Source organism: Chelonia mydas, chromosome 5 (assembly GCF_015237465.2).
Source record: "Chelonia mydas isolate rCheMyd1 chromosome 5, rCheMyd1.pri.v2, whole genome shotgun sequence".
Lineage (NCBI taxonomy): Eukaryota > Metazoa > Chordata > Testudines > Cheloniidae > Chelonia > Chelonia mydas.
In genome coordinates this window covers 123,992,036-124,017,263 of record NC_051245.2, presented here as the reverse complement: position 1 = coordinate 124,017,263, position 25,228 = coordinate 123,992,036, and the positions used below count along the sequence as shown (strand labels likewise).

General features: G+C 45.1%; 1 protein-coding gene across 9 annotated transcripts in view; it reads left to right on the top strand.

Moving 5' to 3' along the window:
* Positions 1-23,190, top strand: part of GNE (glucosamine (UDP-N-acetyl)-2-epimerase/N-acetylmannosamine kinase) — a 57,023-nt gene extending 33,833 nt beyond the window's left edge. For 6 of the 9 annotated variants that reach the window (XM_037902213.2, XM_037902214.2, XM_037902216.2 and 3 more), the window contains 5 exons: positions 2,252-2,381; positions 9,006-9,227; positions 11,068-11,250; positions 12,238-12,354; positions 19,356-23,190. In XM_037902213.2, the coding sequence (XP_037758141.1) occupies positions 2,252-2,381; positions 9,006-9,227; positions 11,068-11,250; positions 12,238-12,354; positions 19,356-19,591 (888 nt within the window). In that variant the 3' untranslated portion in view covers positions 19,592-23,190. Of the gene's footprint in view, positions 1-2,251; positions 2,382-9,005; positions 9,228-11,067; positions 11,251-12,237; positions 12,355-13,386; positions 14,824-19,355 lie in introns of those variants that run through there. The other 3 variants (XM_043546297.1, XM_043546296.1, XM_037902215.2) reach the window with 3 other exon arrangements.
* Positions 23,191-25,228: the final 2,038 nt, after the last annotated feature.

The window sequence follows — 25,228 nt, the reverse complement described above, 5'->3', positions numbered from 1 at the left end:
CAAAAGTTGTTACTTTCTGATGGCTGTTGGATCAACAGTAGGTGATAGTTCTCCATTTGATACGTGAGAACAGGAGCTCAGCACTCTAAACCATCATCAGAATAGAAGGTAATTGGCACCCAGGCTGGAATTCTCGGAGAAACCCAGGACTGCGTAAGCCTGAAGACTAACCTACCCCTTTCTCTCCTAAAAGTGATTGCTCCAGAACAGGTTAGGGCATGCTGTGGGGCAGTATGGGGAAACGTGCACCATCACAGCCTGCATGGTAGATGTTCTGTGAATAAAATACTTCAGTCTCCAGGGCTGTCAGCCCATCATCTTTCACCACCAAAGAATTCATGGAACGTAGAACATTTTTCTTTGGCCTAGAGTTGAACAGCTTATACACAGCTAGCTCATTTAAGTGACGTTTCCCAGAGTGGGTGGAATGCCTCTGGGGCTGGCATGAAGAACTAGCCAGGGAAGCACAAATAGGCCTCTCAGTTGTTTCCCAGAAACTTTAGCATTAATTTAAAAAAAAAAAAAAAAAAAAAAAAATGGTGCCTAGCTGTTCTGATTGTGAAGAAATCTGATTGTGAAGAAAATGTGATCCAGGCATAACTGATGAAGAGATGTTGGCAAAAAGCCTGAAACAAGAGCTCGGAAGTGTTAACTTCCTCATTCAATTGACTGGGTACAACTCAGGTACCAATAATGTTCCTTTAAATTTGGTCACCATTTTAATGATTTCACCACTCAAAGCATCTAACACAGGCGAGAATGTGTTATAGTGCGAAGATCTACACAGTCTACTCTGATCTACTGTAAGGGTATGTCTAAGCTAAGGAGACCACACTAGCGTAGCTAGGTCCCTGTAGCTACAGCGGCTTAACCCTATCCTGTGGATGCAGCCTACACAGACAGAATGAGTTTTTCCATTAGTGTCGGAACACCACCTCACTGAGCGATGGTGGCTACGTTGACGTAGCACATTTACCCTGGGGTTAGGTTGGCATCACTACAGTGTTCAGGAGTCTGTGGTTTGGTTTGGGGGTTTTTCGCACACCTGGCAGATGTAGCTATGTCGATCTAGCCCTAAATGTAGACCAGGCCTGAGTGATACCCTGTTTTTGAGTATGCATTTAACAACATATGGCAGAGCTGAAGGTGCAGTTGGTTTAATTTCCCTGAAGGGTGGGACTCAGTTGCTGAAAGTTTGGAAACCATTGCTTTCAAAGAGCTTTCAAGATCTTCTGGCAAAACCAGAACAAAGAGATTACCTCTAAAAACTGTCTCTAGTTACTTTTTTTATTTGTTCCTGAAAAAACAAAAACTGGTGGAGGAAACTAAATGAAGATAAAACACCATCATTGATCTAATGCAGACATTTGAGTGCAAACCAGCACTCAAATGTCAGGAAATTCCCAAAGCTGAAGTTGCTTTGGTAACATTAAGCCAGTCACATGGTATATATACAGCATGGTCTATTCCTTTTTCCCTTGTAAACCACAGTGTAACATTCTGTTACCAGAAAATACACAGGATGTGCTTTGTGACAGAGATAACATCACCAGGGCATACGTTCACTTTTGAAATGTACTCACTTCTTAGTGGTTGATCTTGCAAGCTTACCATTACATTAATTTTCTTTTTCCCCCTGCACCCACACATAATGAATGCTTTCATTGTTTTAGGAGTGTTAAGTTATAAAAATCCTCCCCTCCTTCATCCCCCACACACACACATCAGAGATTACATTACTGCAAAAAATGTTTCAAAGACTGATATTCAGAGTCAGCATTGCTGTATAAGAAACAATATTTATAACGAATGCCCTTTATAAGACCAATCCCTGCATCTGAATTCCAAGTATGTGTCTACTTAAGTTTCCTGTTGCCAATAAAATAGCAATATTTATGACACCAAACAAACTTTTGTTTTATCATATTTAAAACTAAAAAACACTTCCTTTTTAATCCAGCCATTGATCGTAAAGCTATTTGAGTTGTCCCTTCCTCCCTTTCAATGCTGGGACAGAGCGAAACCAGATTGCACATGGGTGCAAGGGGCCTGCCCACACAGATAATCTTGCAGGGTCAGGGCCTAAGACTTGTATCTTTTTTTTCTCCCCAGTTGGAGGTAGAGCTGTGGCCCTTTGAAAATATAAAATTGTTTTTAAAGCTGATGGGTCTGTAGTCTAAACAGAAGAGAAGTCATTCATTTTGCAGGGCATTTATATAAGTGGACAAGCCTGACTGTTTTTCCCTCTTAGGGTGAAATAGTGAAGAAATATACCCAGCTCAATCCTAAAACCTATGAGGACAGAATAGAATTGATTCTCAAGATGTGTATGGAGGCTGCATCAGAAGCTGTAAATCTGAACTGTAGAATTTTGGGAGTGGGTAAGTTAATGAATATTGAATTTTTCTTCCAAGACTTTAAAAACTAAACGAGATTGTTCCAGTTGTGTTAAAAATTTGATCCCTCGCATTTTCACAGCTTTTATATTGATAGTTTTATTCCTTTATTTAGTGAGTATGATAAGGGATGCTTTTTAAATGCGTGTGAAAATGGGGGGCTGAAAACACAGCCTAGAGTCAGCTCTCTCTGAGTAGGAACTGTGAAAGCTATCCACAAAGCTATGCCAATGCACCTCAGTCCCAACCTACAACACCACAGTATTTCCAGAACTAGTCATTTCATAAGAAGAACTTTTCATTCATGCTGATTTCTGTGGCTTTTGATTTTAGGGCCATGATTCTGAACAGCACTGCCTGACTGGTGTTGCTGAGGAGATACAGCCCTCAGGGTGGTGGGTGGCAAAGGTTGTTTTTTAACCTACCTTGACACGGGGGGCCCAGCACCAGAATTTGAAGAGCATAAGTTAGAGCAGCCCCTGAAACTGCCATCACTGACAGACACTTCCTACAGTTGCTTGTGGCGAATAACTTGGGTGCCAACCCCCTTGACTCACCAGGTCAGCATAAAGAGGCCAAAACAAAGTCCTGAAGTGATGCTTATGTCCGTAGAGTTGGAAGGCAAAATAGCTTTTCATTTGCTATTTCAATTTCACTGTAGCAGAAACTCATTTTAAATTATTTTGTTTATACTGTAACTGATCCAAGCTTTATTCCTCTTAATGACTGACTAAAAGCTTTGTTCTGAAACATTTATTTTAGTGGAAAGGATTCTGTTTAACCAGAATATTAGAACCTCATTCCATTTTGGCCAAAGACAAGTTTTGCTCTAAAATTGAAATTCTGATTTAAATCACATGGTATAAAAATATTACTGTCAACTCTTGAAAATTCGTATTTGCCATAATGAGCCTGGAAAAACTTCAATGGTGAGTACAAAAAAGCAAAAGAAGCAATGTATACGTGTGTGATCCAAATCCCTGAACTGAGGGATTACAAAAAGGCAATTTATAAATTCTTTATTGCCAGAGAGAACTTTTTTGAGAAAATTCTATCTTAAATTATTATGCTACTACATTAAATAACAGGTTTTAGAGTAGCAGCCGTGTTAGTCTCGAAAGCTTATGCCCAAATAAATTTGTTAGTCTCTAAGGTGCCACAAGTCCTCCTTTTCTTTTTACATTAAATAACAGAATCTTTCAGAATAATGTCAGTGAACAAAAGGTCCTGTTTGACATCCGATGTTTCACTTGGACTAAAAGTTTTCTGTACTTTTTCAGCAGGACAAACAGAGACCAGGAGTAAATCGGTCCAGCACCTCTGCAAGTCTCCTGGCCAAATTCAGCAGTGACTTAAACAGTGGCAAACTTCGGACGTTGAGTGTAAGGTAGTCAGATATTAGGTGTTAGTGACCAAATGGTGCGATTTGCATGGGTGTGGCATTCAGTGGGTGTGCAAGAGGCATGTAACTTACATGCTGAAAGGGAGGAGAGATGTTAGAAATAACATCTTATAAAAGGGTTAATTTCTCCAGTGCTGTGCGCCTTGTCACCATGCACACCTGTGCAGTTTGTGTGTCACATGCTACCAGATCAGAGTGGTATTGTACATCCACTTCATTCAGGTGCAAATGATGACCCAAGGTGCAGGGCAGTGGAAAATCAGACCCAAAGACTGTGGGCCTGATTCTTCTCTTCCACTTGTGTTTGGCTCTGTGTGCCTGAGGGGCTGTTTTATTTTATCTCCCCCTGTTAGTTGCATTTCCTGTTACATTTCCCTTTCCTCCTCCTTGTGCAAGTTGTATTCATTTTTGCACAACTACTGAATATTAACCCAGTGCAAGCTGCACTGTGTACACCTATTTTTTTGTGATGAGACTTGCACAGCTGCTTATGTCACTGCTGAATTGGACAAAGAATCATAGCTGTAATGCTGAATTTAGTTGACTTGTCATGTGGCTTTTTGTCACTTTTTTTTATAGTTATTGGACTGATTTTTCAGAGGTGCTCAACAATCAAACCACATGTTAATTTGTGGAATTTGTAATTCTGGTCTGTGGATTTCTGGACGATACCATTTTTGGAGTGTTCTAATTAATCAAAATCAAATGAACCCTTATAATAATAGAAAGCTGTCCTTTCCCCTTTAATCCTACAACTCTCAGTAGAGGGACTGTTGCAAAGGGTAGTGTGGACCCTGATGGAAGTGAGCGCTCCAGTGTTTAACAAAATCTTTGGATCTGTTTAAACAAACCTGTTGGGCCTGATTCTGATGTAACTCCATTGGTTTCTCTGGGTCACTCCTGACTTACATTGGTGAGAGATCAAAATCAGGCCCATTAAACTTTTAACTGGCGATTTAAATAATATCTACCAAAGACCCTATTGTCCTTGCACAAATTAACTATCATAGTGAGTTATCTTTGCTCAATATCTGACTAATGACTTTCTGCTGAACATTACTTTCCTGTACAATGCATGAATTTATACCCGTGACTTAACTCTTAATCCTTTTATCCAGTAGTTCCTGCTAGTATTCAGCTGTGCACCAGTGTTAGGTTCATGATCCAGTACTTTGTAAAGTATCAGAGTGAACAATGGGAGCTTTATTCCATTAGGAAGATTTTTTTTTAAAAAAAATTTCCATTTTCCAGTAAGTTGTCAGATGTTGAAATCCAGATGCTATGATCTATAGAAGTAAAAATGCAAATTTAAGTAATTTTAGAGGTTTCTGTCTTAATTATAATTATCCTGTCCATCCAAAGTCTGTACAATGTACAGGTAAGGGGTGTGAAATAAGAGGAATAATTTAAAAAAAATTAAGCCTCAAGCACTTCTAAAATAATTTTTCTCTAACATGTGGCATATTCCAAACCCACGATTAGTGGTATAAACATTTATTTGCACTCGTTAAGGCTGACCTGTATAACTCATTCTTGTCTTTGCCACTCATGAGGAATGCAGCTATTCCAAACTCATGCTGGTAACACCTTTATATCATGCCACACCATCATGTGTTCTCTGTATAAAAGCAGTGACCAAAATGTTTATACTTGGGTATCTTAAGCTAGGCACCCTAGCATTTATTTAGACACCTCAGTAAGTGGTCCCACTTTTAGAGGTGCTTTGCACTCACGTTCCACTGACTTCAGGAGTTTTCATCTGATGATAACCATTGTCTTCTCAATATAAACTTGACTAATAACTCTTTACTTTGTGTATTGTTCTCCAGGACAAGTCCCATTCAGACGCTTACTTTGATACTTTATTATCCAAGTTCCACTGTTTCTCTTTCATTCATCCTAAATGTTTATTTAAGTGTTGCCAATTTCAGCAGATTTTACTGATCATAGAATCGTAGGACTGGAAGGGACCTCAAGAGGTTATGTAGTCCAGTCCCCTGCACTCATGGCAGGACTAAGTATTATCTAGACCACCCCTGACAGGGGTTTGTCAAACCTGCTCTTAAAAGTCTCCTATGATGGAGATACCACAACCTCCCTAGGGAATTTATTCCAGTGCTTAACCACCCTGACAGTTAGGAAGTTTTTCCTTATGTCCACCCTAAAACATCTTTGCTGCAATTTAAACCCATTATTTCCGGTCCTATCCTCAGAGGTTAAGGAGAACGATTTTTCTCCCTTCTCCTTGTAACAGCCTTTTATATTCTTGAAAACTGTTATCACGTCCTCTCTGTCTTCTTGTCTCCAGACTAAACAAAACTAATTTTTTCAGTCTTACCTCATAGGTCATGTTTTCTAGACTTCTAATAATTTTTTTTGCTCTTCTCTGGACATTCTCCAGTTTGTCCACATCTTTCCTGAAATGTAGTGGCCAGAACTGGACTTAATACTCCTTGAGGCCTAATCAGCGCAGAGTAGAGTAAAATAATTTTTTCTCATTTCTTGCTTACAACACTCTCGATAATACATCCCAAAACAATGTATGCTTTTTTTTGCAGTAGTTTTATACTCTTGACTCATATTTAGCTTGTGATCCACTATGACCCCCAGATCGCTTTCTGCAGTACTCCTTCCTAGGCAGTCATTTCCAATTTTGTATATGTGCAACTGATTGTTCCTTCCTGGATGGAGTACTTTGCATTTGTCCTTATTGAATTTCATCCTATTGACTTCAGACCAGTTCTCCAGTTTGTCCACATCATTTTGAATTTTAATCCTATAGTCCAAAGTACTTGCAATCCCTCCCAGTTTGGTATCGTCCGTACACTTTATAAGTGTACTCTCTATGCCATTATCTAAATCATTGATGAAGATATTGAACAGAACCAGAACTGATCCTTACAGGACCCCACTTGTTATGTCCTTCCAGCTTGACTGTGAACCAGTAATAACTACTCTCTGGGAATGGTTTTTCCAACCAGTTTTGCACCCACCTTATAGTAGCTCCATCTAGGTTGTATTTCTCTAGTTTGTTTATGAGAAGCTCATGTGAGACCGTATCAAAAGTCTTACTAAAGTCAAGATATACCATAGCTACCACTTCTCCCCTATCCACAAGGCTTGTTATCCTGTCAAAGAAAGCTATCAGGTTGGTTTGACACGATTTGTTCTTGACAAATCTGTGCTGACTGTTGCTTATCACCATATTATCTTCTAGGTGTTTGCAAATTGATTGCTTAATTATTTGCTTCATTATCTTTGTGGGTACTGAAGTTAAGCTGACTGATCTGTAATTCCCCGGGTTGTCCTTATTTCCCTCTTTATAGATTGGCACTCTGTTTGCCCTTTTCCGGTCCTCTGGAATCTCTCCTGTCTTCCATGACTTTTCGAAGATAATTGCTAATGGCTCAGATACCTCCACAGTCACCTCCTTGAATATTCAAGGAGGTGTTTCATCAGGCCCTGGTGACCTGAAGACATCTAACTTGTCTAAGGCTTTGTCTACATTACCACTTTTGTCGGTAAAACTTCTGTCAGGATTGTGAAAAAAACACACTCCTGACTCATATAAGTTTCACCAGCACAAGTGCTGGTGTGGACAGTGCTATGTCGGCAGGAGAGGCTTTCCTGCCGACGTAGCTAGCACCGCTCATTGGGGGTGATTTAATTATGCTGGCAGGAGAGCTCTCACACGGGAGACCTTAACAGCGGCCTAGCTGTAGCGATAAAGCGGTGCTGCTGCAAGGTCCGTAATATACACATAGCCTAAATAATTTTTAACTTGTTCTTTCCCTATTTTAGTCTCTGATCCTACCTCATTTTCACTGGCATTCACTACGTTAGATGTCCAGTCGCTACTAACCTTTCTGGTGAAAACTGAAACAAAAAAAATCATTTAGCACTTCTGCCATTTCCACATTTTCTATTATTGTTTCTCCCCATCATTGAGTAAAGGGTCTTCCCTCTCCTTGGTCTTCCTCTTGCTTCTCATGTATTTGTAGAATGTTTTCTTATTACCCTTATGTCTCTAGCTAGTTGAATCTTGTTTTGTGCCTTGGCCTTTCTAATTTTGTCTCTGCATACTTGTATTATTTGTTGATATTCATCCTTTGTAATTTGACCTCGGTTCCACTTTTTGTAGGACTCTCTTTAGTTTCAGATTATTGACGATCTCCTGGTTAAGCCAGGGCGGTCTCTTTCCATACTGCCTATCTTTCCTTCGCAGTGGGATAGTTTCCTCGTGTGCCCTTAATAACGTCTCTTTGAAAAACTGCCAACTCTCTTGAATTGTTTTTCCCCCTAGACATGCTTCCGATGGGATCTTACCTACCAACTCCCTGAGTTTGCTAAAGTCTGCCTTCTTGAAATCCATTATCTTTATTTTGCTGTTTTCCCTCCTACCATTCGTTAGAATCATGAAGTCTTCCATTTCATAGTCTTTCACCTAAGCTGCCTTCCACTTTCAAATTCTCAGCCATTTCCTTCCTGTTTGTCAAAATTAAATCTAGAACAGCCTCTCCCCTAGTAGCTTTCTCCACCTTCTGAAATAAAAAATTGTCTACAATACATTCCAAGAACTTGTTGGATAATCTGTGCCCTGCATTGTTGTGTTTCCAACAAATGTCTGAGTAGTTGAAGTCCCCCGTCACCACCAGTCCTGTGCTTTGGATTATTTTGTTAGTTGTTTAAAAAAAGACTCATCCACCTCTTCTTCCTGGTTTGGTGATCTGTAGTAGGCCCCCTACAATGACATCACCCTTGCTTTTTACCCCTTTTATCCTTACCCAGAGAGTTTCAACAAGTCTGGGGTGCTTGACACTTCTTTAAGATGGACAACTCCTTGGTATTATACAGGTTTTTTTATATGTGGCTAAGGAGAGGCACAGAAGGGTTAAGCAACTTACCCAACACCGCCTAAAATAAGAAATTGCATTTTCAGCTGCTAATGATAACACCTCCCAGCTGGTTAGCTGGGACACTGAGCACATATTGATAAGGATGGTAGAATTCTGTTAGTTCTTGTTTCGTATCATAACTGATGTAATGTATTGCAAGTGAGGCTTAGGACTGTTTTTGTTTAGATTCAGAAATATATCATTTAGTGTTTAAAAATAAAAATCCTTTTCCTCCCGAGGAGCAAATAGATGGTTGTTCCAGAGTTATTTAGCCTTAGCCTTGATTTTTCTCTTATGTGTTTTGGGGCTCAGGTATTTCTACAGGTGGACGGGTGAATCCCCGAGAAGGAATTGTGCTTCATTCCACAAAGCTTATTCAGGAGTGGAGTTCTGTTGATCTGAGAACCCCGATATCTGATGCTCTGCACTTACCAGTCTGGGTGGACAATGATGGCAACTGTGCTGCTCTGGCAGAGAGGAAATTTGGGCATGGAAAAGGAGTGGAAAATTTTGTAACGCTAATCACTGGTACAGGTAAGTGTGAACACCTGGAAATGAAAGCACTGAATTCCTGCTGTCTTTATGTCACAGAGCAGCTGCATTAGTGAGGGCCTTCCTCCAGTTCCAACATTGTAATATAATTCCCTTCCGGCTGCAGAAAATGTAGGTCCGATCTGGAGCCATATGGAGTATCTGAATGAGGAGCTCAGCTTGACACATCATCCTAGTAGCACATTGTGGCACTTGGACGGTGGGTCTGACACACTTGTTTGATTAAAAAGATACGGACCATTTACACGGGTGTCAGTCACCTCCGCTGAAGAATCCTCACTTGTTAAAAAAACAAAAAAGCCAACCCAAACCAGTCTTGCATATGCATGGCTAGTTATGTCTCTACTAGTGTAGACTAGATATTAACAGATGTAATCTGGGCTGACCTTGAGCTAAGGATCCTGACTTCGCACATTCAATATCACCACCGCTGCATTGCGTCACCCAGGCCTGCCCATTGCCATCCGAATTAGTGAGGGAAGAATGCTAATGAACAATAAACAATCCTTTGTAATGCAAATCACACTTTTATACTAGCTCTAGGACAAGAATTCTAGATGCATCACATCTGAAGGATGTGATTGACTTCTACTTTAGTATTTACAAGTTTTGATAAGATTTTGCTTCTTAAGGGTGATTTAAATATTTGTTTCATGCATAAAGAATTTAGGACTACTGTCAAGGTTCCTTCCCCACTCTGAACTCTAGGGTACAGCTGTGGGGACCTGCATGAAAGACCCCTTAAGCTTATTCTTACCAGCTTAGGTTAAATGCTGCCACCACCAGAGTGTTACACAAAGAACAGGGGAAGTGCCCACTTGGAAATGTCTCTCCTCCCCCCCCCCCCCCAAAAAAAAATCCCCCCAAGCACTACACCCCCTTTCCTGGGGAAGGCTTGATAAACATCCTCACCAATTTGCATTGGTGAACACAGACCCAAACCCTTGGATCTTAAGAACAATGAAAAGCAATCAGGTTCTTAAAAGAAGAATTTTAATTAAAGAAAAAGTAAAAGAATCACCTCTGTAAAATCAGGATGGTAAATACCTTACAGGGTAATCAGATTCAAAACCTAGAGAATCCCTCTAGGCAAAACCTTAAGTTACAAAAAGACACAAAAACAGGAATATACATTCCATCCAGCACAACTTATTTTGTCAGCCATTTAAACAAAACAGAATCTAACGCCTATCTAACTAGATTGCTTACTGACTTTTTCCAGGAGTTCTGACCTGCATTCCTGCTCTGGTCCCGGCAAAAGCATCACACAGACAGAGAGAACCCTTTGTTCCCCCCCACTCCAGCTTCGAAAGTATCTTGTCTCCTCATTGGTCATTTTGGTGAGGTGCCAGCGAGGTTATCTTAGCTTCTTAACCCTTTAAATCCCTCCTGGCCAGAGGAAAAACCCTTTCACCTGTAAAGATGTTTACCCTTCCCTTTATATTTATGACAACTACTATGACAGGAGTTATGAACTCACAGGCTGAGACATAATGTCTACATGTGCCCCTCAATAACCCTCTTTGGCTAAATAACTCATAAACAAATTATACCATGACATGACCAATGAACTATGCATTATAGGTGTAAGTTCATCTTGCCATCCAGGGGCAGGGGAGACTTATGTATTTAATTGCACCAAGTGCATTAAGCAGAGAAGAGATTTGTAATGACTACTCCTTTATTTGGTCCTAATATAGTGATGCACAGATACATATATTTAACCCCTTCCCTTTTAAGATAAGGATATATAAGTGCCCTGCTGAATCCAGGCCATTACATGACTGTTCTTTTACTGTCAGAAATTTGTATATGCTTTTAGGAATTGGAGGTGGAATCATTCATCAACATGAATTGATCCATGGAAGTTCCTTTTGTGCTGCTGAACTTGGACACATTGTGGTGTCTTTAGAAGGACCAGAGTGCCTGTGTGGGAGCCATGGATGTATAGAAGCATATGCCTCTGGAATAGCCTTGCAGAGAGAAGCTAAAAAACTACATGATGGTAGGTGTATTTTCTACCCTCTTTTTAATGTAGTTGTTCAATCTTCTGTGATGCTGCTGGCAAATGCAAAGAGCGTCCAGCCTAAAATGGCATTTTAGGCATGCCACTGGGGCAGCCATTTTTAACAAGCATTCTGAAGGAGCTTCAGCAATGGTAAAATTGGATCATAGGTTTAATAAGTGTGAACCTCAGTAGAGAGAGAGAGCATGTAGGGTGGGATTTTGGAAAGTGCTGCATTGGCCTAATTCTGCTTCCAGTGAAGTCAAAACGTAGCTTTAACTCAAATGTATTGTGTTGAATTTAAAATATTCCTTAGAATTTTTTTTTCCTAGTTTCAGGGTTAGTAACTCCTCCCCCCCCCCCCCGCCCCAGCAATTAATGCTTACAGCAGCAAGAGCACTAAAGTAATATATTGTGATACTTTTAAAGGCAATGTTACATGTGAGCTTTGGAAAATTATATTTCTCTGGACTAACACACCTTTGTATATCTTGGATTTTAGATCTCTCAGTGGCATGTTATTTCTACTACTGCAAATACTTAACCTTCTTACTAGCCACTTGGCTGTTTCGCTATGTCCTGTTGATGAGCTCAGTTGTTTGTTCCTTGTGGAATTGGAACCTCTCATCAACAGCTCCCCAGTCTTGAATACAATGTGGACAGTTTCTGCTCTTAATTATATTTTACATCTATATTTGGAGTGATTGATTTGTAAAACAAACCAGTTTGCTATCACAATGGATCTGTCATAATTAAGGCCCTGATCCATCAAACAGCTACACACATGAATAACTAGGCACCTGACTAGCCCCGTTGAGTTCAGTGGCACGGCCCACATGTATGTTTGCAGCATCAGGGCCTAAGTGTGTAAATAAGGTCTTTCTTTTTAAAAGTTACCTTCCTTTTTACAGATACACACACCCTGTTATTCCAACTGCAGATTTGTTATTAATGTTTCCCTGTGGGCTTTCTCTTCACCCCAAACAGAGGACCTGTTGTTAGTGGGCGGAATGTCAGTGAAGACGGAAGAGACCATTAGTGCTGTGCATCTCATTCAGGCAGCTAAACTTGGGAATGCAAAGGCTGAGAGCATTCTCAGAACAGGTAAGAACCTAGACCTAGGGTGGGAAGCCCTCTTAGGGTATGTCTACACTACGAAATTAGGTCGAATGTATAGAAGACAGTTTTGTAGAAAGCGTTTTTATATAGTTGATTGTGTGTGTCCCCACACAAATGCTCTAAGTGCATGTAGTCGGCGGAGTGTGTCCACAATACCGAGGCAACCGTCGACTTCTGGAGCGTTGCACTGAGGGTGGCTATCCCACAATTCCTGCAGTCTCCACCGCCCATTTGAATTCTGGGTAGAAATCCCAGTGCCTGATGAGGCTAAAACATTGTCGTGGGTGGTTCTGGGTACATATCGTCAGGCCCCTGTTCCCTCCCTCCATCCGTGAAAGCAAGGGCAGACAATCGTTTTGCGCCTTTTTTCTTGAGTTACCTGTGCAGACGCCATACCATGGCAAGCATGGAGCCCGCTCAGCTAACCGTCACCGTATGTCTCCTGGGTGCTGGCAGACGCGGTACTGCATTGCTACACAGCAGCAGTTCATTGCCTTTTGGCAGCAGACAGTGTAGTATGACTGGTAGCCGTCATCGACGTAGTCCTGGGTGCTCTTTTAACCAGGCGCCTGGGCAAACATGGGAGTGACTCAGCCAGGTCGTTTCCCTTGTTTCGTCTCGTGGCGATTCAGTCCCGCACTGTCTTTTAATCTGCAGCCAGCAGAAGATGATGGCCAGTAGTCGTACTACGCTGTCTTCTGCCGAGCACCCAGGAGATGACGATGGCTAGCAGTGGTACTGCACAGTCTGCTGCCAGCAAGATGTATAAAGATAGATGAAGTGGCTCAAAACAAGAAATAGACCAGATTTGTTTTGTATTCATTTTCTCCTACCTCCCTCCCTCTGTGAAATCAACGGCCTGCTAAACCCAGTTTTGAGTTCTATCCTTGAGGGGGCCATTCAGTTTCTCGCAAAGCCACCCCCTTTGTTGATTTTAATTCCCTGTAAGCTATGTCGTCAGTCGCCCCTCCGTCAGGGCAACGGCAGACAATCGTTCTGCGCCTTTTTTCTGTGCAGACGCCATACCACAGCAAGCCTGGAGCCCGCTCAGATCACTTTGGCAATTAGGAGCACATTAAACACCGCACGCATTATCCAGCAGTATATGCAGCACCAGAACCTGGCAAAGCGATACCGGGCAAGTAGGCGATGTCGGCGCGGTGATGTGAGTGATGAGGATGTGGACACAGACTTCTCTCAAAGCACGGGCCCTGGCAATGTGGGCATCATGGTGCTAATGGGGCAGGTTCATGCGGTGGAACGCCGATTCTGGGCTCAGGAAACAAGCACAGACTGGTAGGACCGCATAGTGTTGCAGGTCTGGGACGATTCCCAGTGGTTGCGAAACCTTCTCATGCATAAAGGCACTTTCATGGAACTTTGACTTGCTTTCCCCTGCCCTGAGGTGCAAGAATACCAAGATGAGAGCAGCCTTCACAGTTGAGAAGCGAGTGGGCAATAGCCCTGTGGAAGCTTGCAACGCCAGACAGCTACCTGTCAGTCGGTAATCAATTTGGAGTGGGCAAATCTACTGTGGGGGCTGCTGTGATGCAAGTAGCCAACGCAATCAAAGATCTGCTGATATCAAGGGTAGTGACCCTGGGAAATGTGCAGGTCATAGTGGATGGCTTTGCTGCAATGGGATTCCCTAACTGTGGTGGGGCCATAGATGGAACCCATATCCCTATCTTGGCACCGGAGCACCAAGCCGGCGAGTACGTAAATCGCAAGGGGCACTTTTCAATAGTGCTGCAAGCACTGGTGGATCACAAGGGACGTTTCACCAACATCAACATGGGATGGCTGGGAAAGGTACATGACGCTCGCATCTTCAGGAGCTCTGGTCTGTTTCAAAAGCTGCAGGAAGGGACTTTATTCCCAGACCAGAAAATAACCTTTGGGGATGTTGAAATGCCTATAGTTATCCTTGGGGACCCAGCCTACCCCTTAATGCCATGGCTCATGAAGCCATACACAGGCAGCCTGGACAGTAGTCAGGAGCTGTTCAACTATAGGCTGAGCAAGTGCAGAATGGTGGTAGAACGCGCATTTGGATGTTTAAAGCGCGCTGGCACAGTTTACTGACTCGGTTAGACCTCAGCGAAACCAGTATTCCCACAGTTATTACTGCTTGCTGTGCGCTTCACAATATCTGTGAGAGTAAGGGGGAGACGTTTATGGCGGGATGGGAGGTTGAGGCAAATCGCCTGGCTGCTGGTTACGCACAGCCAGACAGCAGGGCGGTTAGAAGAGCACAGGAGGTCGCAGTGCACATTAGAGAAGCTGTGAAAAACAGTTTCATGACTGGCCAGGCTACCGTGTGAAAGTTCTGTTTGTTTCTCCTTGATGAAACCCCCCGTCCGTTGGTTCACACTACTTCCCTGTAAGCTAACCACCCTCCGCACTTCCCTTCGATCACCGCTTGCAGAGGCAATAAAGTCATTGTTGCTTCACATTCATGCATTCTTTATTAATTCATCACACAAATAGGGGGATAACTACCAAGGTAGCCCAGGAGGGGTGGTGGAGGAGAGAAGCACCAGGAGGGGTGGTGGAGGAGGGAAGGACAAGGCCACACAGCACTTTAAAAGTTTAAAACTTTAAAACTTATTGAATGCCAGCCTTCTGTTGCTTGGCCAATCCTCTGGGGTGGAGTGGCTGGGTGGCCGGAGGCCCCCCCCACCGCGTTCTTGGGCGTCTGGGTGAGGAGGCTATGGAACTTGGGGAGGAGGGCGGTTGGTTACACAGGGGCTGTAGTGGCAGTCTGTGCTCCAGCTGCCTTTCCTGCAGCTCAACCACATGCTGGAGCATATTGGTTTGATCCTCCAGCAGCCTCAGCATTGAATCCTGCCTCCTCTCATCACGCTGCCACCACCTTTCAGCTTCAGCCCTCTCTTCAGCCCGCCACCCGTCCTCCTGGTCATTTTGTGCTTTCCTGCACTCTGACATTGTCTGCCTCCACGCATTCGTCTGTGCTCTGTCAGTGTGGGAGGACAGCATGAACTCAGAGAACATTTCTTCACGAGTGCGTTTTTTTCACCTTCTAATCTTTGCTAGCCTCTGGGAAGGAGAAAATCCTGTGATCCTTGAAACACATGCAGCTGGTGGAGAAAAAAAAAGGGACAGTGGTATTTAAAAAGACACATTTTATAGAACAATGGGTACACTCTTTCACGGTAAACCTTGCTATTAACATTACATACATAGCACATGTGCTTTCGTTACAAGGTCGCATTTTGCCTCCCCCCAGCGCGTCGCTAGCCCCTCCCCCCTCCCTGTGGCTAACAGCGGGGAACATTTCTGTTCAGCCACAGCCAAACAGCCCAGCAGGAAGGGGCACCTCTGAGTGTCCACTTAAGAAAAGCACCCTATTTCAACCAGGTGACCATGAATGATATCACTCTCCTGAGGATAACACAGAGAGATAAAGAACGGATGTTGTTTGAACACCAGCAAACATACACTGCAATGCTTTGTTCTACAATGATTCCTGAGTACGTGTTACTGGCCTGGAGTGGTAAAGTGTCCTACCATGGTGGATGGAATAAGGCTGCCCTCCTCGGAAACCTTTTGCAAAGGCTTTGGGAGTACATCCAGGAGAGCCGCAAATGCCAGGGCAAATTTAATCATTAAACATGCTTGCTTTTAAACCATGTATAGTATTTTAAAAGGTACACTCACCAGAGGTCCCTTCTCCGCCTGGCGGGTCCGGGAGGCAGCCTTGGGTGGGTTCAGGGGATACTGGCTCCAGGTCCAGGGTGAGAAACAGTTCCTGGCTGTCGGGAAAAATGGTTTCTCCGCTTGCTTGCTGTGAGTTATCTACAACCTCATCATCATCATCTTCCTCGTCCCCAAAACCTGCTTCCGTGTTGCCTCCATCTCCATTGAAGGAGTCAAACAACACCGCTGGGGTGGTGGTGGCTGAACCCCCTAAAATGGCATGCAGCTCATCATAGAAGCGGCATGTTTTAGGCTCTGACCCGGAGCGGCCGTTTGCCTCTCTGGTTTTCTGGTAGGCTTGCCTCAGCTCCTTAAGTTTCACGCCGCACTGCTTCGGGTTCCTGTTATGGCCTCTGTCCTTCATGCCGTGGGAGATTTTGACAAATGTTTTGGCATTTCGAAAACTGGAACGTAGTTCTGATAGCACGGATTCCTCTCTCCATACAGCGATCAGATCCCGTACCTCCCATTTGGTCCATGCTGGAGCTCTTTTGCGATTCTGGAACTCCATCATGGTCACCTCTGCTGATGAGCTCTGCATGGTCACCTGCAGCTTGCCACACTGGCCAAACAGGAAATTGAAATTCAAAAGATCGCGGGCCTTTTCCTGTCTACCTGGCCAGTGCATCTGAGTTAAGAGTTCTGTCCAGAGCGGTCACAATGGAGCACTCTGGGATAGCTCCCGGAGGCCAATACCGTCTAATTGTGTCCACAGTACCCCAAATTCGACCCAGCAAGGCCGATTTCAGCGCTAATCCCCTTGTTGGGGGTGGAGTAAGGAAATTGATTTTAAGAGCCCTTTAAGTTGGGGTGAAAAAGGGCTTCGTCGTGTGGACGGGTGCAGGGTTAAATTGATTTAACGCTGCTAAATTCGACCTCAACTCCTAGTGTAGACCAAGGCTTAGAATGAGAGAGAAATTCTCAAAGCTGTAGAATTGGTATTTCACCACAGCAGGCCAAATCCTCAGTGCAGCTGTGATGTTTCTACAGAATTACACTTGAGTGAGGGATCCGGCCCTTTAGGCGTGGCGTCATGGATAGGAGTGGTACCAATGGCTAGTGGGGAATTGTGAAGAGAATGGGCTAGTGATCCTGTCCTGTCTCCAACAGACTGTTATCTGGGACAGTGTTAGAGATTTGATTGGGATTTCCTGCTCCAGGGGATTAGAATATTAACACATCATGCTTTTCCTTTTCTTGTGGCAAGCAAAATAGCTCTGGTTTCACACTGGAAAAAAAGGACAGGTTCTGATCATTCAGTATTGGTATGGGAAATTATGGGACACTTCAGTGATGGGCCACTAAATATATACGCTAGGCAACCAAAATGAAACTGTTTCTATGAAGCGTTTTTCCAGTTTATACAATACTTTACAATGCACAGTTTTTCTGAGTTTTCAGAACAAGCATTAAATGTAACCAGTTTCCTTATGTGTAACCAATATAGCCGACAGAGGTATTTTCTTTCCTTTGTTCCCCCTAGCACGGCAATATGTGTTGACTTACCTCTCTCATCTATATCATGGTATAACATTACCCAGCTATAAACAATTGAATTTTTCTTTTACTCTTGAAAGAAAAGAGGATGATGAGCGCTAGCTGTCCCAGTATTATACACTAACACTTTCTCTCAAGAAAAGGAATACATTCTGTTGTAATTCTGGTGTTCTGGACAGAAAAATCATAAACATCTGCCATATGGAATTAATTACTCCTGAGGGAATTCTATAGCAAAAAAGTTAAAAATTCCGCTCACAATATTTTTAAATTCTTCAAATTTCATTTGTCAATAAATAAATGTGGAGGCTCCAGCGTGGCAGTGGGAGATCACCCTGCAGGGCCCTCCCACCCCCACCTCCTTGGCGCATGGACTTGGCAGTGAGACTGCACGTGACTCTGAGACAGCACAAGGGCTGGGCCTGGCCCAGAAACACCCCGGGGCCCTGCCCCTCCGTGCCTGGCACACCAGGATCCAAGTGTGGAGGGGCTTAGTGTGGGGGGGATCCAGGTTTCTGTGTGGCCCAATCTCAATGCACAGGGGCTCATTGGGGTGTTACTTTCACTTTCATAGAATATCAGGTTTGGAAGGGACCTCAGGAGGTCATCTAGTCCAACCCCCTGCTCAAAGCAGGACCAGTCCCCAATTTTTGCCCCAGATCCCTACATGGCCCCCTCAAGGATTGAACTCACAACCCTGGGTTTAGCAGGCCAATGCTCAAACCACTGAGCTATCCCTCCCCCTGGGTGCAGGGGCAGTGGGACTCTGCAGTGGGGTCCAGGTAAAGGTGATTGGGACTCAGCAGGTTTGGTCTAGGTGTGGGGGGATGGGGCTCGGAAGGCAGGGTCTGGGTCTAAGGGGCTCAGTGCGGGGGTTGGGTGCTGGGGGAGTAGGGCTTAGTGGGATTTGGGTCCAGGTACCGCTGTTTGGGGCTCAGTGTGGTGCGGGTTTGGGTGCAGAGGACTCATCAGGGTGTGGGGTGGTCTGGGTGCAGGGGTGGGGAACCGGGTGCAGGGGGTGAGGCTTGGTGGGATGGGGGTTCAGGTATAGGGGTAGGGTGACCAGATAGCAAGTGTGAAAAATCGGGATGGGGTGGGGGTAATAGGCACCAATAAGAAAAAGTCCCGAATCCCGGGACTGTCCCTATAAAATTGGGACATCTGGTCACCTTATGTAGGGGACTCATGGGGGTGTGTCTTGGTGCAGAGGGAGTGATACTCATCAGGGAGGTCTGGGTATGGGGGGCTCTGGATGCACCAGGGTTGGGTGGACCAGGGAGCAGCTCCCCATAAAGTGACCCCTCCCACTGTGGCTGAGAAGTGATGGGGGCGGGAAGCAGGGGCAGGGGGTGTGGATCTTCCTGCAGCCTGGGGAGGTTTCTGGGGGTGGGTCCTTGCAGGGAAAGAGAAGTTGAGACTGGCCCAGCATAGGAGCCCCCAGCCGAGGTTACCCTAGCCCTGCTTCTGCCCCCACTCCCTCCCCTGCAGTGATTTACCTCACCACAGACACCCAAAACAACACGACTGCACTGCTGGAGAGGGGTGCATGACTGTTCCTGCAGTTTCCCTTTGCTTCCCTATCAGAAAGTCATTTTTCTGCGGGGAAGCAAAGAAATCTGTGGGGGACATGAATGCTGTGCGCATGCAGTGGCACAGAATTCTCCCAGGAGTAATTCATGTGTTTAGAGACATTAGGTCAGACCCTGATGTTCAGATTCTTCTGTGATATTGTCTTTTTGCTGTAATGTCTCTTTCCTTTGTTTTCACAGCTGGCACAGCTCTAGGCCTTGGAGTGGTGAATATCCTGCACACCATGAACCCCTCTCTGGTGATCCTTTCTGGAGTTTTAGCAGGCCATTACATTAACATCGTCAAAGACGTGATCCGTCGGCAGGCTTTGTTCTCTGCTGAGACAGTGGATGTGGTTGTCTCAAATCTGGCGGACCCTGCTCTGCTTGGAGCTGCTAGTCTGGTGCTAGATTACAGTACACGCCGAATATACTAGGTACCTGGGAAAATTACTGAAATGGACAGTCCAGCTGTATAACTGTTCTGAGGGGGAAAAATACTGTGCCCAAAGTATTTCCTGCTGACCATCAGCTTTATCTTCTGTAGTAAAGCAGACTAGTGTTTTAGGTAGTTAGTTACTACTTCAGTATTTCCTTATTGTAGTAATACCTCTTTGTATTTTTTTCTACATTTTAGCCAAGTTCAGATGAAGTAATGTGCATTTCCATTTTTTTGTTCACCTCTGTAGCTTGGGAGCTCAGGTGTTGCTTAAGCAATGCTAGAAAGACTTATCCATAAGCACATTCCAGTGTTCTCCCGGGATATATTTGGTGAGGTGTGCCAAGTTCTAGACAACACTTGGGGACCCTGGTCCTGTCTCGTAACTATGTAAAACTAGAAAACCCTGCAGACAAGTACTGGTTTGGTCTGACTCAGCTTTGAATTTCCTCGCCCTCACGCACAAGTGGATGTGCTGCAATCCTAACCCATAGGGCGTCATCCTGCTGGGTGGAAAGAACACAGAGGTTGCCTCTCAGGAGGCAACCGTGGCAGCCAGAGCTCCTCTCAGAGAAGGATTCTTTTTGTTGTTGTTTATTTGTATTGTTGGTGCCTAGGGGTCCCAGTCAGGGATCGGGGCCCTGTTTGTGAAAAAGGAAAGACTGTCCCTGTCCACATAAGCTTACAAGATGCAACATGTGGCCAGACAAACTGGGGAGTGTGGGAACAAGGTAGCAGAGTGTCATCTGTGCCTCCTCAGCAACTGGCAGTGACCAGCAGTGAGTTATTTGAATTTGACCTGTTCCACTAATTTGGATGTAGGTTAGGGAGGATTTCAGTTTCTCCGAGTTGCTGGTCTGCCACAGCATGAGTCTGTCCCATGTTAACAAGCCAGGATTATTCACGCCTTCATTGCCTGTCGGCTGGACTACTGCAGTGCAAGAGCCCTGAGCATGAAGCCATCAGCACTCAGGAAACTCCAGCAGAATACTGCAGCACATCTCCTTGGAAACCCAGGCTACCACAAGCACATCAGACCTGCCTTCTGCTCCCTAAACCAGTATGGACTACTCAATCATGTTCAAGGTCGTGGCTCTTATCTTCAAGGTGCTCTGTGGCTTGAGCCCAAGGTATCTAAAAGACTGCCTAAAGTTCTGGTATGAAGATCGTGATTGACAACTGCACTCCTCTGGCACAATGAAACTTTCTACCCTACATGTCAGGCTTATCTGAGCAGGAGAGACAGCCTTCTCATGAGCCGGCCTGAGACTGGAACAGACTCTCCAAGAAATGAGACTATCACAAACCTCCCCACCTTCCGCTCCAAGCATCAGAGGCATTTCTTGGACCATGTCTTCTCTAGCATACACATGCACCTCCCCCCTTTCCAGTGTATCTGTGTGTATGCTAGTATAAAACTTCCAGAACAAAACACACTTCTCCGCATCGAGGGGGATGAGCAAACCACCATGTGACAGAGGTTAGTCCCATTGCTTAATGCGCTGCTGGAAGGTGCACAGATACTATGGAGCTGAGCGCCCATATAGAACAGGCTAGCTGACGAGACTGTAGCTCCTCATCCAGGGTGGAGAGCTTTCAGCTCCCTGTATGGCTCTGTCCTGTTATGAGGATAACATGCAATCTCCCCTCCAGCTTGCTCCTGAATGAGCAATCCTGCGTCCTCTCTGTCATCTTCAGCCACCAAAACTGCTGCAAATGGATGGGATCCCTCCTCCGTTCTAGTCTGCAAGGATGCTGCTGCAGCTCTCAATGGAATGACGTTGCTCAAAGCCAGCACCAAGAACCAGCCCATTTCCCAGCCCCATGGGAAGTTTTTAATCATCTCAGACAAAGGCTTCTCTTGCCGCAGGAAAACTTCCCTTGTGGGGACCTCGCAGTGTGTCCTTCCTTGATCCCTCCTGAAATCTTCAGCAGGGAGCCCCTCGATATGTGGCTTGCATCTCTTCTCTAGGGCTCTTTCAGCCCAGCCCCATAGTACCCTGACCAGCTTTCATCCTGTTTCTCCAGACATTGAAAAAGCCAGAAACACTCTAGCTAGGACTCAGGAAATAGTCAAGGAAGTGACAGGGCCCCTTCCCTCCTACTCTACTAGCTCAGAACCTTAAACACACCGGAGAGCTCTGGGGCTCTGAACAGCGTCTCTGTGCTTAATCCTGAGCTGGAACTCTCAAGCAGCTAGGCCCTAGATGGTTGGGGCCACGGTGCCCTCCAGGCAGGGCCCTCAGTTATGGAATTGGCTTCCCCCAGCTCCCTGAGACTTTGCTGCCCTGCAGGGCCCTGAAAGGGTGGAGAGGCTAGTTTTCTTTTGTCACGCTAACATGTTAAATGGAGAGTGCTCTTTGGCAGACGGGGGTTAAATATTATTTCAGGTGCCCCTGGAGAACCTGCACTTGGTGCTCAGTATAAACTGGACAATAAATGTAAGCCCAAGCCTCTGCATCCCTAGGAGAGGTCTGAAAAACATCTCCAGGGTGCTCACTGACACCATACCAGGGCTCAGGACAGACGTCAGAAGAGGCAGTCCAACATGATGGCATCATGAATGGATGTGCACGCGTGGCCCAGACTTCCTCAAGGCCGTTTGGGAGTTCATCCTGCAGGGAATATGGCCAGTGGGGCTTCCCTACCAGTGGAAGTCAGAAAGGCACTCTCGCGAAGGACAGTCAAACAGGGGAGAAGGGCAGCCAGACTTACTGGGGTGCCAGCTGTGCAATTAGCCTTCCTGGAAATCTATAAATAAGTTATGTGGTGTGGAGTAGCAGATTTGAACCACCAGCACTTTGCCTCAGCAGGGGGCACTGCCCCCGTGCATGGGCAGAGGGCACAGTCAAGCCCCTGGGAGCCAGGCATGTGAAGTGGGCGCTGAACACCAGAGCAAAGAGAACAGTCTGTGCCCAGTTAAACATTCCAGTTAGCAACACAAGAATACAGCACGGAGACCTTAGACTCCAACCCACGTCCCCCAATGCTCAGGTACTTTGCAGAGGTGCTGCGTTCTCTTCTCTCTCAGACCGCCAGTATCTATCCCAGGGATGGTCACTGTTCTCTGTGAAGGAAACAATCAAGATTCTACTTGCAGGGCCCAGTGTGGCCTCCAAACCTGATGGGGTTCTTCCCCCCCTTTTTTTTAAGAGAAAGAGGACACTTAGCAGAAGATGGGGGATGTGCTGAACAATTCCCTAGGAGCATCCCTTTGACACCTAGTGGTGGTCTGAACAGGGTAGGAATGGCTGTATGTGAGATCCTGCCTGCTCTTCAGCAAAGTCCCCTCTCGGCTGCAGCTTTATGGGCACTCAGAGCTATGTGGGCCAAGGTACACACCTGTACTAAACAAGTGAGAGGGCTTGGCTTCCCTTGAGGCAGGGGTAGCCAGGCTGTTGCAGATCAGAACCTCAGTGAAGAACTTGTTCAGAGTAAGGTCCCTCTGAACATGGTGGTTTCACTGCTGCTCACTTCCATTACTCAGGCTTGCTGCATATCTAGCTGGGTCAGGCAAGGAGTAGAGCACACCAGAACTAATGCCAAGGAAGAGGCCACGGAGTTTAGTGATTGCATGGGACCAAAAAAAGAGAAAACTGGAATGGGGGAGAGGGTGGATGATAGGGTCGGGACACTGAGCAGAGAACCTTGCAGAGGCCCTACCACTCTGCAAAGGAGTCCAAAGTGCCAGGGGACACTGTGCTGAAGTATGGGATAGACTGACTCCACAGTCACAGAGAACATCCCCAGTGAGCTCCCTCTTCCTAGGGTAGTGGATGGCCAGCTGGGCCAGTGGCAGGAAGGTGACAAGGAGGCCTTGTGCCTGTAACATGGTGTGCACCGGTAAGGAGAGGTGGGGAGAAGTGCAGCCAAAACCTCAGCAGGAGGAGCAGTGTTTGGCCTCAGTGAGCCACACCAGTGCCATGTCTGGCCTCATGGCTCCAAGAAGGAGCTGCTGATTTATGACCCGGGCAGGTGGAAAGACAGCACTTAATGCAAGATGGGCCCTGCACTAGCCATACAGGTTAACCTGGAGCACAGGCCACCCTATCATCCTTAAACCAGCCCTGCAAACATGGTCCAAGGCACAAAGTGGCCTTACCTACCCTCTGCTCAGGAATGGGGAAGTAGCCAGGACTGTACCCTCTTGTCCAACTGGTGACTCAGGGGTGTGGAAGGTAGGCATTGCAAGGCTGCATTAAGCATTCAGTTGGGCCCTTTGTGTAAGTTCTGGGTCCAGTTGTAATATACTAGGCTGCAGTGTTGGTATCCCCATGAATGAAGGAAAGAGACCAGTGGTGCTCCATAGTGCCACCTGCTGCTGGGCCAGGAGTAGCAGCAAAAGGGGTAGATGTTTTTCATAAATGGGTGGGGGAAATAAGGTCTGAGGGAAAGTTTGATCAGACCTGGGATTTTAGGACCACCCCTGCCCATGCAATTTTCTTCTCTTTTGGTGAACCTATGGAAGGGGTACTGTGGTGCAGCACTAGGGGATACACACAGTGGCCTGCTAGTAAAGGTCCAACATCTCAAAAGTGCCTAAATCCCATTGATTTCAATACTAGTGAGGGGGCCTAGATGCTTTAGAAAATTTCACCTGCTGTCTATCTGGCTCTTCAAGCACCTAAATACCTTTAAAAATCTGGCCCCAAGTGACTTGGGTACTTTCAAAAATGGGACTTAGATGCCTTTGAAACTTACTCTGTGTTAATTGGGTCCCTAGCACCTGCACTGGGCAGGAGCTATGATGTCAGTGCAGCTGCTACAACCATTCTCCCAGGATTTTCCCTTTAGAAATCAGTGATGTTGCACAAAGAAGTCTTTTCAATTAAGTAATTGGGTGGGGCTTTGCTATAACAAGATGGTTCAGCTTTTCAAGGGGCTTAAAGCACTTTCCAATGAATTGCCAATCTAGTGTGCCTGAATTACAGCAAAGTAGAGGGCATTGTTGCACTTGAATAAAAAACACAAAAAAAGGTGTAAAGTTCACAATGCTGGGAAAGTAACATGGGGACATTTGATCTTTGTTCTATTGTGACATGAGAGCTGCATGTCCTGTCTGTTGTGGGGGATGCTGCGGAGTAGTCTGTGCATTGTTTGTGACAGTGGCAGACTATCTGCATGTATTGATTGCATATCTTCAGGGAACACATGCAACTGCTTGAAAAAAATCCTTGGTCAACAATGTTCTGTAGTACTATTGATGCTACACTGAACTTATAGGAGGAATGTTCCTTTTTTAGGCAAGAACCAGCATTATGTAGTAAAAATGTTAGAAGCTTCAGTGAAAACACTGAAGACAAACAAGGTCCTTGTCTATTTAGAGCTGTTTTAGACAGGTAAGCCATCTGTAACTTAATTGGTAATGAGAATCTAATGGTAGGAGCATGTACTTGTCCTTGCAGATTTTGGTACTTTTACTACACTGATTCTATATAGCAAGTCAGTTGAAAACTGGTTTAGGAGGATTGCTCACTCATACTGAGCAAGATGAGTGGATTTACTCCCATTCATACCAGTTATCTTCCTACTATTTACTCTATGGTTTCTGGGTATTTGTTAAAACTTTCAGTTGTCTGGATAGTTCACTCATTTTAATTGTAATGTTGCATGAACTGTACTTTGTAACAGACAG